The following is a 13946-nucleotide window of genomic DNA, read 5'->3' as shown; positions in this document are numbered from 1 at the left end:
TGCAAGTCTAGAAATTCCCATTATATTGAGCCATAGCAGTTATAGTGATGTCAAACTGCATTAACTCTGCAGTGTAGCTGCACCCACACGCTATGCTTCCAAGCAATGTTTTTCAACAGCTCACAAAAAGCACAAGATATAAGCAGTATCAGGAGCACTGGACATTCAGGAAGTGATTGAGGAATAAGAAGAAACCAACTTCCTTCAATATGAACCTCCAAGTTGCAAAGAGTTTAGAACAGTGTTTCTCAATGTTCCTAATGCCGTGACCCCTTAATACAGTTCCTCATGTTGTGGTGACCCCCAACCATAACATCATTTTCATTGCCACTTCATAACTGTAATTTTGCTACTATTATGAATCGTAATGTAAATATCTGATATGCAGGATGTATTTTCATTCCCTGGACCAAATTTGGCACAAATACCCGATACGCCCTAATTTGAATACTGGCGGGGTTGGGGAGAATGATTTTGTCATTTGGGAGTTGTAGTTCGCCTACCTCCAGAGAGCACTGTGGACTCAAACAATGATGGATCTGGACCAAACTTGACACAAATACTCAATATGTCCAAACGTGAACACTGGTGGAATTTGGGGAAGATAAACCTTGACATTTGGGAGTTGTAGTTAATGGGATTTATAGTTCACCTGCAATCAAAAAGCATTCTGAACTCCACCAACGATGGAATTGAACCAAACTTGACACACAGAACTCCCATGCCCAACAGAAAATACAGGAAGGGTTTGGTGGGCATTGACCTTGAGTTTTGGAGTTGTAGTTCATCTAGAATAAAATTGGGCCAAACTTGCCTCCATGCCTTGAAGGGACTCACTGGCGCGAGCCTCCTTCCTGCCTCGCACACCCTTCCTTACCCGCAAATGTGCACCACGCTTTGGCAAAGAAGTCTTCGGACTTGTCTGCCAAAGGGGTTCCTAAGACCCATTGGGGGCATCGAATTGTGCCATTTGTAAACCACCCTGAGCCGCCCTCAGGCTGAGAAAGGCAGTATATAAATATGGTAAATAAATAAATAAATAAATAAATGTTTTCTGATGGTCTTTGGCAATTTATTTATTTCCTGCATTTGTAACCCGCCCTTCTCAAACCCTCTGAAACCTCCTCATGACCCCCCCCCCAGAAGTCCCGACCCCCCAGGTAGAAAAACACTGGCTTATAGTTTTTCCTCCAATCGAACCAGTGATAATCCAGTCCAGGTTGTGCCCATCCTCTTCCCCTGAGAACATTGGGAAATGCATTTAAGCACTCACTCTCGCCCCTTCTCCCTCCCCTCGCTATACATACACACACACACACACATACATACATACACACACACACACACACACATCTATATATATATAAATGCTCTGTGCATAATGAGTTCCTTAAAAACAAAAGAACCAATGAACAAAATCACACCAAATTTGGCAACAAAATGTCTCACAACACAAGGAGTGACCATCACTCAAAAATTATGATTTTGTCATTTGGGAGTTGTAGTTGCTGGGATTTATAGTTCAACTACAATCAAAGAGCATTCTGAACTCCATCAATGATGGAATTGAACCAAACTTGGCACACAGAACTCCCATGACCAACAGAAAATACTGGAAGGGTTTGGTGGGCATTGACCTTGAGTTTGGGAGTTGTAGTTCACCTATATCTAGAGAGCACTGTGGACTCAAACAATGATGGATCTGGACCAAACTTGGCACAAGCACTCAGTACACCCAAATATGAACACAGATGGTGTTTGGGGAAAATAGACCTTGACATTTGGGAGTTGTAGTCACTGGGATTCACAGTTCACCTACAATCAAAGTGCATTCTGAACCCCACGAACGACAGAATCAGGGGCAAACTTCCCACACAGAAGCCCCACGACCAACAGAAAATACTTAAGGCAATCCAATCCAACTCCCTTCATCAGGGCAAGAAAATGTAAACAAAGTCCTCCTGACAAAGAGCCATCCAGCCATCGATATAGATAGATGGATGGATAGATAGATATTATTCACACATAGAGAGATATAGTATCATAGATTTGAAAGGGACCCCTAAAGAAGGGCAACCATATGTTGCATGTTCCAGAGTAGGCAAACCAGACAATCTCCACATCAACACTGACCAAGAAACAGCAAGAAATACTGTTTACCCACAAGCATAAAGAAATTACATATATTAGAAACCATTCCCTTCATTTTCCAGATCAACAGACTGGGCCACAGCAACGCGTAGCAGGAGACAGCTAGTGTGTGTATGTGTGTGTGTGTGTGTGTGTGTATATACATACATACACATACACACACACACACACACACACGAGGGGTATTTTTTTAATAAGGTCCGTTTTGTTGTAGACACTAGTAGTTCGCGCGCATACCGCAATGAGCACGTGAGTCGTGTACTGGCATGCCCAGGGAACAACTGTGCTCAGTTTCTGCTCTGTAGCTCACCTGTACGGTTCTGTTCTGTGCTTTAAAAATGTTTAAGACTCTCAACTCACCCTCCGCATGTGAGGTTCGCTCAGTGATACGGTTTTTGTCAGCAAGGAACCTGCCTGCTGCAGAAATTCATCGACAGATTTGTGAAGTGTACGGTGATACTGTTATGAGTGAAAGCAAAGTGCGTAAGTGGGTACGACAATTCAAAGATGGCCGTGACAACGTCCATGATGAGGACCGCTCCGGTCACCCTTCTTTGATTACAGTGAACTCTTGGTTATCGGAGAAGGCGGCAAGTTTTTTATGAAGAGGGTATTTTAAAATTGGTTCAGAGGTGTGATAAGTGTTTGAACAAACTTGGCAACTATGTCGAAAAATAGAGTGAGGTATGTACTTTCTCCCTTGAGGGAGCTGGGGGTGGTGACGGCCGACAAGGAGCTCTGGCGTAGGCTGGTCCATGAGGTCACGAAGAGTCGGAGACGACTGAACGAATGAACAACAACATGTACTTTCTGAAAATAAATTTACTTTTTTGAAATAAACTTTCGTTGTGTACTTATGTTCCAATGGACCTTACTTTAAAAATACCCCTCGTATATATTATATATGAGAGGCTCCTTGGACCATACTGGGAACCCACCCAAAGAAGACATCAGTGAGAAACCAACCTGAGGTCTCAGCCAACAAATCTCTCCTCTGAAATGAGCCAACGGAGTCGAGTAGTTAAAAAAGAGAGAGTCATCGTTGGCCGGAAACGAGAGGTCCTTGTAAAGGTCTCCCGCGAGATCCGTCGTTACCCTGTCTCCCAGCATCTTCTACAAAACGGCCAAGTATTTGCAGCTATTTCCCAAAACAGCAGGACTCTTGATTTAAGCCTGCAAAACAAATAAAGAGAAGTAAGGGTGGGACAAAATTAATATTGTGGGAATTGCCATCATTACTATTATACACACAGATAGAGTAGGTCCACTTTTGATATGAGTTCACTGAAAGCACTGTTTCAGTTACAAGGGGAGAACTTTGAATACCATAGAACGACACAGGAGGATCTACCAATGCCCAGAGAGGTGTCCTTTCCTTCTAGGCCCCCAGTGCAATTCTATGGTCAGCTTCTAGAAATATCCATAGAAATATCCTGGAAACCTAGAGAGAGTAACACTTTTTAGATACAGAATCATAGATAGAATAATAGAATCACAGAGTTGGAGGAGACCTCATGGGCCATCCAGTCCAACCCCCTGCCAAGAAGCAGGAAAATTGCATTCAAAGCACCCCTGACAGATGGCCATCCAGCTTGTTTAAAAGCCTCCAAAGAAGGAGCCTCTACCACACTCCGAGGCAGAGAGTTCCACTGCTGAACAGCTCTCACAGTCAGGAAGTTCTTCCTCATGTTCAGATGGAATCTCCTTTCTTGTAGTTTGAAGCCATTGTTTAGCGTCCTAGTCTCCGGGGAAGCAGAAAACAAGCTTGCTCCCTCCTCCCTGTGACTTCCTCTCACATATTTATACATGGCTATCATATCCCCTCTCAACCTTCTCTTCTTCAGGCTAAACATGCCCAGCTCTTTAAGCCGCTCCTCATAGGGCTTATTCTCCAAACCCTTGATCATTTTAGTCGCTCTCCTCTGAACACATTCTAGCTTGTCAACATCTCTCTTCAATTGTGGTGCCCAGAATTGGACACAGTATTTCAGGTGTGGTCTAATCAAGGCAGAATAGAGCATGGGGAGCATGACTTCCCTGGATCTAGACACTATGCTCCTATTGATGCAGGCCAAAATCCCATTGGCTTTTTTTGCCGCCACATCACATTGTTGGCTCATGTTTAACTTGTTATCCACGAGGACTCCAAGATCGTTTTCACACGTACTGCTCTCAAGCCACGTGTCCCCCATTCTGTATCTTTGCATTTCAGATATTGCTTTCTATGGGCAATCAGATGGCAACTGGAAGATGCCGTTGTAGGTCCTGCATCACAAAAGCTAGAGCTGATAAGGGAAGCTGATAAGGCCATTTTTTGTTTGGAATCATTAGGTTAAATATACCCCAAAACAGGTCTAACATTTGAGGCACCAACCTATGTGTAGGCCAATGCAATAATATAATACCATGTCCGTTCTTTTCTTCATCACTTTAAATAGTCTTCTTCAGACATCACAGCAGACTCATAGAGAATCTGGAAAGCAAGACAAGATACAGATATTTATCATCAAGGTTGGCAAAATGCAATTATACCAGGCATGGGCCAACTTTGGCCCTCCAGGTGTTTTGGACTTCAACTCCCACAATTCCTAACAGCCTACTGGCTGTTAGGAATTGTGGGAGTTGAAGTCCAAAACACCTGGAGGGCCAAAGTTGGCCCATGCCTAATCTATATTGTAGAATACATAGGCATTGTACTGTACAAACATTATTTAAATCTGCAAAGTTCTATGAGGCTGTTTAAATATTTATTTTCAAAGCGGTTTAAATCAGCACTGTTTTTAATAGTTTTGATTCTTTAATTTTTTAAAAATATTATAACCATATAATAATAATAATTTATTTACATTCTCCCTTTTTCCACAAGGAAACAGAGCGGATTACTTTCTCTCTCTCTCTCTCTCTCTCTCTCTCTATATATATATATATATAAAATCTTCTTTTGTGGGATTAACATAACTCAAAAACCACTGGACATAACTCAAAAATTTGGACACAATACACTTATCAGGCCAACGAGTGACCATCACTCATAAAAATACTGAAAAACACAGCAGAAGAGACTTAAAAAGCCAAAAAATGAAAAATACATTACATGCATAAAACCACATAATTCACACACACATATATATACACGCAAACACACATGTATACACATATACATAGATATATATATACACATATATACACACAGAAAACACACATACACAGACTGGGCCATGGCAACGCGTGGGAGGGGACGGCTAGTGTGTGTGTGTGTGTGTGTGTATATACATACATACATACATAAACACACACACACACACACTAGCCATCCCCTGCCACACATTGCCGTGGCCCAGTCTATGTATATGTGTTTTCTGTGTGTATATATCTGTGTGTGTATATATATATGTGTGTGTGTATGTATATGTATGTGTGTGTATATTTTATATATATATATATGCACGCACGCACACACACAGATATAGGCAAACATGCAATGCCTTGTTACATGCCATACAATGGAAAACAAATACACAAACAAAGGCAAAGGCTTCTCCTTTCATTTCCCCTGCCACACATTGCCTTTCATTTCCCCTGCCACACGTTGCCGTGGCCCAGTCTGTGTATATGTTTTCTGTGTGTATATGTGTGCATATATCTGTATATATATATATATATATATATATATATATATATATATATCTGTGTATGTATATATACACAGATATATATACACGCATTGCCGTGGCCCAGTCTGTGTATATGTGTTTTCTGTGTGCATATGTGTGTATATATCTGTGTATATATATATATATATCTGTGTGTGTGTATATGTGTGTGTGTGTATACACACACACACACACACACACAGATATAGGCAAACATTCAATGCCTTTTTACATGACATACAATGAAACACAAATACATAAACAAAGGCAAAGGCTTCTCCTTTCATTTCCGGCTCTTGGAGGTGGTGCTCCTCTCTGACTCTAGGGGAGGTGCTCTTTCTCCATTTCCAAGCCAAGGAGCTTGTGTCCGTAGACAACTCCTGGTTGTGTGGCCGGCATGACTGCTTAGAGTGCCTTTTTGCCTTTTTCCTGCCAAAGAGGTACCTATTGATCTACTCACATTTGCATGTTTTTGCACTGCTAGGTTGGCAGGTGCTAGGGCTAACAGCGGGAGCTCACCCCGTCCCGTGGATGTGAACTGCCAACTTTCAGGTCATTAAAACTATGTTTTAATCTACCAGCTGCTGTAAATCCCACACTGGGACAAATTTAGGACATAAATTAAATGACTAGAGCTGGAGGGAACAAAGGGATGCCTGCCAACTGCTATTACAAACCTGGCAGTGGAATATCTAAAATATTAAGCAATACAAACCTGCCTATAATGGAAGCACATAAAATGGCACCGTCTGTTTATTGTGTTGTCTCTCCCTTCTAATACAAAATTCCCTAAAAGCAATAGGATGTTTAATCTCGTAGCTTTTGAATCCCTGAAGCAGAAAGCGCTGGATTAATCCTTTCTAAGCCTCATAGAGTTAAGTTCCAGGCTATCTGAAGCGCCATATTCCCCTGTATGAACTAGCCTTTGCTTTTCAGATATAGTGCTGGGAATATATTGTTATGTATTGCTTTGGATATATTGTTATGTATTGCTGGGGTTATATTATTATATATTGCTATATTATTAATAATAATATTATAATGTAATACAATATAATACTAATAACAATATGATATAATAATTGTATATTATATCAATTATTATATCATATTATACTAGTATATATGATGCGACAGAAAATGCATTTAGTGATGAGACGCTGAGAAATTGTGCTTTATGGTTTTTATTGTTTTATTGCTTTTATATGGTTTATATTATATGCAATGCTTTTAATTGTCTTTTATGTTGTTTGGGGGCATTGATTGCCGACTGTAAACCGCCTCGAGTCGCCTTCAGGTTGAGAGGGGTGGTATACAAATATAGTAAATAAATATATTGTCGAAGGCTTTCATGGCCGGAATCACTGGGTTGTTGTAGGTTTTTTTGGGGCTATATGGCCATGTTCTAAAGGCATTTTCTCCTGACGTTTCACCTGCATCTACCTCTGAGGATGCTTGCCATAGATGCAGGCGAAACGTCAGGAGAAAATGCCTCTAGAACATGGCCATATAGCCTGAAAAAACCTACAACAACCCAGGAAATAAATAATATTATATATTACATGTAATATTACTAATAATATTGCAATATAGTGGTATAGTACAATGCAGTAACATATAATACTAATATTGTGCTATGCTAATAATTATACTATATTGTATGTGCATATACTATTGATTTTAATATTGTAATACAATATAATACTAATAATAATACAATATAATAATTAGATATTATACATTACATGTAACATTACTAACAATATTGCAGAATAGTGGTATGTACAATATACATGATACTAATATTGTGCTATGCTAATAATTATAATGTATTGTATGTACATATAATATTGATCGTAATATTGTAAACAATATAATACTAATAATACAATATAATAATTAGATTTATTACATGTAATATTACTATTCATATTGCAGTATAGTGGTATACTACAATATAGTCATACATAATACCAATATTGTGCTATACTAATAATTATAATATATTGCATGTACATATAATATTGATCTTAATATTTTAATACAATATAATACTAGCAATAATACAATAAGATATTTTATATATATTATGTGTAATATTACTAATAATATTGCAGTATAGTGGCTTAGTACAATATAGTCATATATAATATTAATATTGTGCTATGCTAATAATTATAATATATTGTATGTACATATATTACTAATACAATATAATAATTAGATATTATATATTACATGTAATATATAATACTAATACTAATACTAATATAGTGGCATAGTACAATAATACTAATATATACTAATAATACTAATACTAATATAGTGGCATAGTACAATAATACTAATACTAATATAGTGGCATAGTACAATATAGTCATATATAATACTAATATTGTGCTATACTAATAATTATAATATATTGTATGTCACGAAGAGTCGGAGACGACTGAACGAATGAACAACAACAATGTAACATATAATATTGATCATAATATTGTAATACAATATAATAATTAGATGTGTATATTACATGTAATATTACTAATAATATTGCAATATAGTGGCATAGTACAATATAGTAATATATAGTCCTAATATTGCACTATGCTAATAATTTTAATATATTGTATGTACATATAATATTGATCACAATATTGTAAACACAATATAATACTAATAATACAATATAATAATTAGATATTATTACACTCCCCCTGAAGACGCAGGTTCGCAGCTTGGGTGTGATCTTGGATTCATTGCTGAGCCTGGAACCCCAGGTTTCAGCAGTGAGCAGGGGAGCATTCGCACAATTAAAACCCGTGTGCCAGCTGCGCCCGTACCTTGGGAAGTCTGACTTGGCCACGGTAGTCCACGCTCTAGTCACATCCCATTTAGACTACCACAACACTCTCTACGTGAGGTTGCCTCTGAAGACTGCTTGGAAGCTACAAATGGTCCAACGATCGGCAGCCAGGATGTTAACAGGAGCGGCACTCAGGAAGCATACCACTCCTCTGCTGCACCAGCTCCACTGGCTGCCAATTTGCTACCGGGCACAATTCAAAGTGCTGGCTTTAGCCTTTAAAGCCCTAAGCGGTTCTGGCCCGATCTACCTGTCTGAACGCATCTCCTCCTATGAACCAGTTAGGACATTAAGATGGTCTGGGGAGGCCCTGCTCTTGGTCCCGCCGGCTTCACAAGCACGCCTGGTGGGGACGAGAGACAGGGCCTTCTCAGTGGTGGCCCCTCGGCTGTGGAACGCCCTTCCTGCAGATATCAGATCGGCCCCCTCCCTATTGGCATTCTGGAGGAGAGTGAAGACCTGGCTGTTTGTGAAAGTGAAAAATAGGCATTTGACTAAGCAGTGCAATTGATTGATTAGCGGAACATGGAATAATGGATAACGAGCCGGATTCTGATTCTAGTGATGAGATCTGATGGATTTGTTATATTGATGTATTGTTGTATTGATATTTACTGTTTAATTAATCTGTTGTGTTATTGCTTTTAAATGCTCGACGATCTTGTATTGTGTATATTGAAACTGTTGCTGTGAACCACTCTGAGTCGCCTAAGGGCTGAGAAGAGCGGTATACAAATGAGGTAAATAATAAATAATAACAATATTATATATTACATGTAATATTACTTCATATTGCAGTATAGTACAATATAGTCATATATAATACTAATATTGTGCTATACTAATAATTACAATATATTGTATTTATTATATTACTAATTATAAAATATATTACTAATACAATATAATAATTAGATATTATATATTACATGTAATATTACTAATAACATTGCAGTATAGTGGCTTAGTAAAATATAGTCATATATAATACTAATATTGTGCTTTGCTAATAATTGTAATATATTTTACATATATATAATATTGATCATAATACTGTGATACAATATAATACTAATACAATATAACAATTAAATATTATACATTACCGTACATGCAACATTACTAATAATATTGCAGTATAGTAGTGTAGTACAATACAGTAATATATAATACTAATATTGTTCTATGCCAATAATATAATATAGTGTATGTACATATAACTTGTAAGCGGGATATAAATGTCATAAATACATAAATAATATTTCTCTGTGCCACCACCTTCAAAGGCACATCAGTGGCTATTCCAGAAGTTGCATCCACACTGCACATTTAACACAGTTTGACACCACTTTGCTGTGGCTCAATGCGACCGAATCCTGGGGCTTATAGTATAATAATAATAACAATAATAATAATATAACTATTATTATTTGAAACACAACAAGATGAGTCCACAGCAAACCAATAATAATAATAATAATAATAATATTTGATAATAATAGATCTATTATTATTTGAAACACAACAAGATGAGTCCACAGCAAACTAATAATAATAATAATAATAATAATATTTGATAATAATAGATCTATTATTATTTGAAACACAACAAGATGAGTCCACAGCAAACTAATAATAATAATAATAATAATAATAATTGATAATAATAGATCTATTATTATTTGAAACACAACAAGATGAGTCCACAGCAAACTAATAATAATAATAATAATAATATTTGATAATAATACATCTATTATTATTTGAAACACAACAAGATGAGTCCACAGCAAACTAATAATAATAATAATATTTGATAATAATACATCTATTATTATTTGAAACACAACAAGATGAGTCCACAGCAAACTAATAATAATAATAATAATAATAATATTTGATAATAATACATCTATTATTATTTGAAACACAACAAGATGAGTCCACAGCAAACTAATAATAATAATAATATTTGATAATAATACATCTATTATTATTTGAAACACAACAAGATGAGTCCACAGCAAACTAATAATAATAATAATAATAATATTTGATAATAATACATCTATTATTATTTGAAACACAACAAGATGAGTCCACAGCAAACTAATAATAATAATAATAATAATAATATTTGATAATAATACATCTATTATTATTTGAAACACAACAAGATGAGTCCACAGCAAACTAATAATAATAATAATAATAATATTTGATAATAATACATCTATTATTATTTGAAACACAACAAGATGAGTCCACAGCAAACTAATAATAATAATAATATTTGATAATAATACATCTATTATTATTTGAAACACAACAAGATGAGTCCACAGCAAACTAATAATAATAATAATAATAATATTTGATAATAATACATCTATTATTATTTGAAACACAACAAGATGAGTCCACAGCAAACTATTATTATTATTATTATTATTATTATATTTCTTACCCACCTCTCCACCTGGCTTGAGGTGGGTTGCAACATAATTAAAACATGTAAACATTGTAAAAAATCTATAAATACACATCTTAAAATGTATTAAAATGTGTCAAAATTAAGAAGTTTAGTGAGGCACCAGCACCTTTGGGCAGAGAAGGCAAAATACCTTGTGAAACTACAACTCTCATTGGATAGTTACACTGAGCAGAACTCAAATTGAGCACCTTCTCTATTATTGTCATTCCTTCTGTGTCATGAATTTTGGAAAAACCTGGCTTCACTGACCAAATGCCCCAAATTACCTTATTTCCTCAAATCCTCCCATTCCTCTCCAATCCCTTGCAAACAAAAGCTCCCTCCCTTGCTACCTTTGCATTCTTCCTACTAGATCTCCCACCTCTTTTGCAAACCCAAGCATGCAAAATTGCAGTAATGCATGCATGCAAAATGGGAAGGCTCCACCATGCATACATGCATGCAAGGAAAGGAGCATGCATGCAGAATTGCAAGCCCCTCCACCCCACCCTTTGCCCAAAAGGCGACCCTAAAACCACCCTTCCCTTTCCCCACAAGCCCAACCTTTCACCCAAAGTGCATCCAGGGCTCCACCTCTTCCAGGCTCAGCTTCATGAAGCCACCCCTGAGCTGTGCATTTGCAAAAAGGGAGAAGGTGCAAACCAGGACGCCGCCTTTGTGGCCCAGAAAACTAACACTCCCATCATGCCAAGGCTTCAGGGAGGAGCCAAGGTCCTCCCATCACCCATTGCAAGGGAGAAAAAACTACACCTCCCAGTATGCATTGGAAAATGGGTTGAGCTTGCTCCTTGTGCTTTAAAGAGGCAGCATGGCTCTGAATGGGAAGGAAGAACCACTGCATGCATTTGGCTAAAACTATGTGTAACAGTGGGTGGAAAGCATAGAAAACAGTCAAGACAGTGGCAAAATGCACTTGACACAGGTTGAATGCACTCCCAAATGATGGCCATTCACTACTTTGAAGTAGTTATTAGTGTGTTTTGAGTGTTGTTCTTTGTTTACAGTTATAATTTTAGAGTTTTTTTTAAATACTGATAGTCAGATTTTGTTTATTTTCATGGTTTCTCCCTTTTGTTGCATGAAACCTTACCCCCTGGCAAAATTATTATTTGTTCCAGGTTGTTGTAGGTTTTTTGGTGGGACAAAGGACTCTTGTCTGCTGGAGCTAGGTGTGAATTTTTCAACTGACCCGGTGGCGCAGTGGTTTAAAGCCCTGTACTGGCAGGACTGAAGACTGACAGGTCGCAGGTTCAAATCCGGGGAGAGGCGGTTGAGCTCCTTCTATCAGCTCCAGCTCCTCATGCGGGGACATGAGAGAAGCCTCCCACAAGGATGATAAAAACATCAAATCATCCAGGCGTCCCCTGGGCAATGTCCTTGCAGATGGCCAATTCTCTCACAACAGGATGCTCCTGACACGACAAAAAAAAACTGACCACTCTGATTAGCATTTGATGGCCTGGCAGTGCCTGGAGCAAACTTTTGTTGAGAGGTGATTAGATGTCCTTGTTTGTTTCCTCTCTATTGTTGTGCTGTTGCAATTTTAGAGTTTTTTAATACTGGGTTGTTGTAGGTTTTCCGGGCTATATGGCCATGGTCTAGAGGCATTCTCTCCTGACATTTCGCCTGCATCTATGGCAAGCATCCTCAGAGGTAGTGAGGTCTGTTGGAACTAGGAAAAAGGGTTTATATATCTGTGGAATGACCAGGGTGGGACAAAGGACTCTTCTCTGCTGGAGCTAGGTGTGAATGTTTCAACTGACCATCTTGATTAGCATTTAATGGCTTGGAAGTGCCTGGGGGAATCTTTCTTTGAGAGGTGATTTGATGTGCCTGATTGTTTCCTCTCTGTTGTTTTGCTGTTGTAATTTTAGAGTTTTTTTTAATACTGGTAGCCAGATTTTGTTCATTTTCATGGTCTCCTCCTTTCTGTTGAAATTGTCCACATGCTTGTGGATTTCAATAGCTTCTCTGTGTAGTCTGACATCCCTACGGATGTCCCGGTCCTCAAACACTCTCTGCTTCATTCGGAAAAATGCTGCACTCGCAGAGCTCAGGCGGTGTTATATTTCAGTGTCAATGTTGACTTTTCTGGAGAGGTGGCTGCCAAGGGAGCGGAAATGGTCAACATTTTCTAATGTTACACCATTAAGCTGTATTTCTGGCATTGGAGAGGGATTGGCAGGTGATTGCTGGAAGAGCACTTTGGTTTTCTCGATAGAATCATAGAATCAAAGAGTTGGAAGAGACCTCATGGGCCATCCAGTCCAACCCCCTGCCAAGAAGCAGGAACATCGCATTCAAATAACCCCCGACAGATGGCCATCCAGCCTCTGTTTAAAAGATTCCAAAGAAGGAGCCTCCACCGCACTCTGGGGCAGAGAGTTCCACTGCTGAACGGCTCTCACAGTCAGGAAGTTCTTCCTCATGTTCAGATGGAATCTCCTCTCTTGTAGTTTGAAGCCATTGTTCCATTGCGTCCTAGTCTCCAGGGAAGCAGAAAACAAGCTTGCTCCCTCCTCCCTGTGGCTTCCTCTCACATATTTATACATGGCTATCATAACCCCTCTCAGCCTTCTCTTTTTCAGGCTAAACATGCCCTTCTGTTTGATTGATGAACAATCAAACATAAACTTCTTTTGTCTTCAAAGGTTAAACAAATGCTTCCAGGCTTCAAGCAACTGGTGGCTTCTAACTGTTTCTTTGCTTTACTTCAAAGAAAAATCCCTTTCTAGCTCCTCCCAGGCTAACTGTGAACCTAAACCTAACTGATGTGGATCCA

The 13946-nt window shown here is 38.1% G+C and overlaps 1 protein-coding gene across 3 annotated transcripts in view; it reads right to left on the bottom strand.

Annotated features, from left to right (window-relative positions):
- CAPN10 (calpain 10) overlaps nt 1-11877 on the bottom strand; it is a 35412-nt gene extending 23535 nt beyond the window's left edge. Inside the window, exons 1-3 of one of the 3 annotated variants that reach the window (XR_010909531.1) lie at nt 11708-11877; nt 4526-4624; nt 3118-3324 (exon numbers count right to left, since the gene is read on the bottom strand). Coding sequence is in view for 2 of the 3 variants with exons in the window: in XM_067466100.1 (XP_067322201.1) it covers nt 3118-3261 (144 nt within the window). In the remaining variant the exon portion in view is untranslated. Of the gene's footprint in view, nt 1-3117; nt 3325-4525; nt 4625-6519; nt 6757-11707 lie in introns of those variants that run through there. The other 2 variants (XM_067466100.1, XM_067466101.1) reach the window with 2 other exon arrangements.
- Between the last annotated feature and the right edge of the window lie 2069 nt (nt 11878-13946).

The sequence above is a fragment of the Anolis sagrei genome, chromosome 3 (genome assembly GCF_037176765.1).
Source record: "Anolis sagrei isolate rAnoSag1 chromosome 3, rAnoSag1.mat, whole genome shotgun sequence".
In the NCBI taxonomy this organism is placed as follows: Eukaryota; Metazoa; Chordata; class Lepidosauria; order Squamata; family Dactyloidae; genus Anolis; species Anolis sagrei.
The sequence above is the reverse complement of the archived record's forward strand: the minus strand, read 5'-3'. Positions and strand labels throughout refer to the sequence as shown.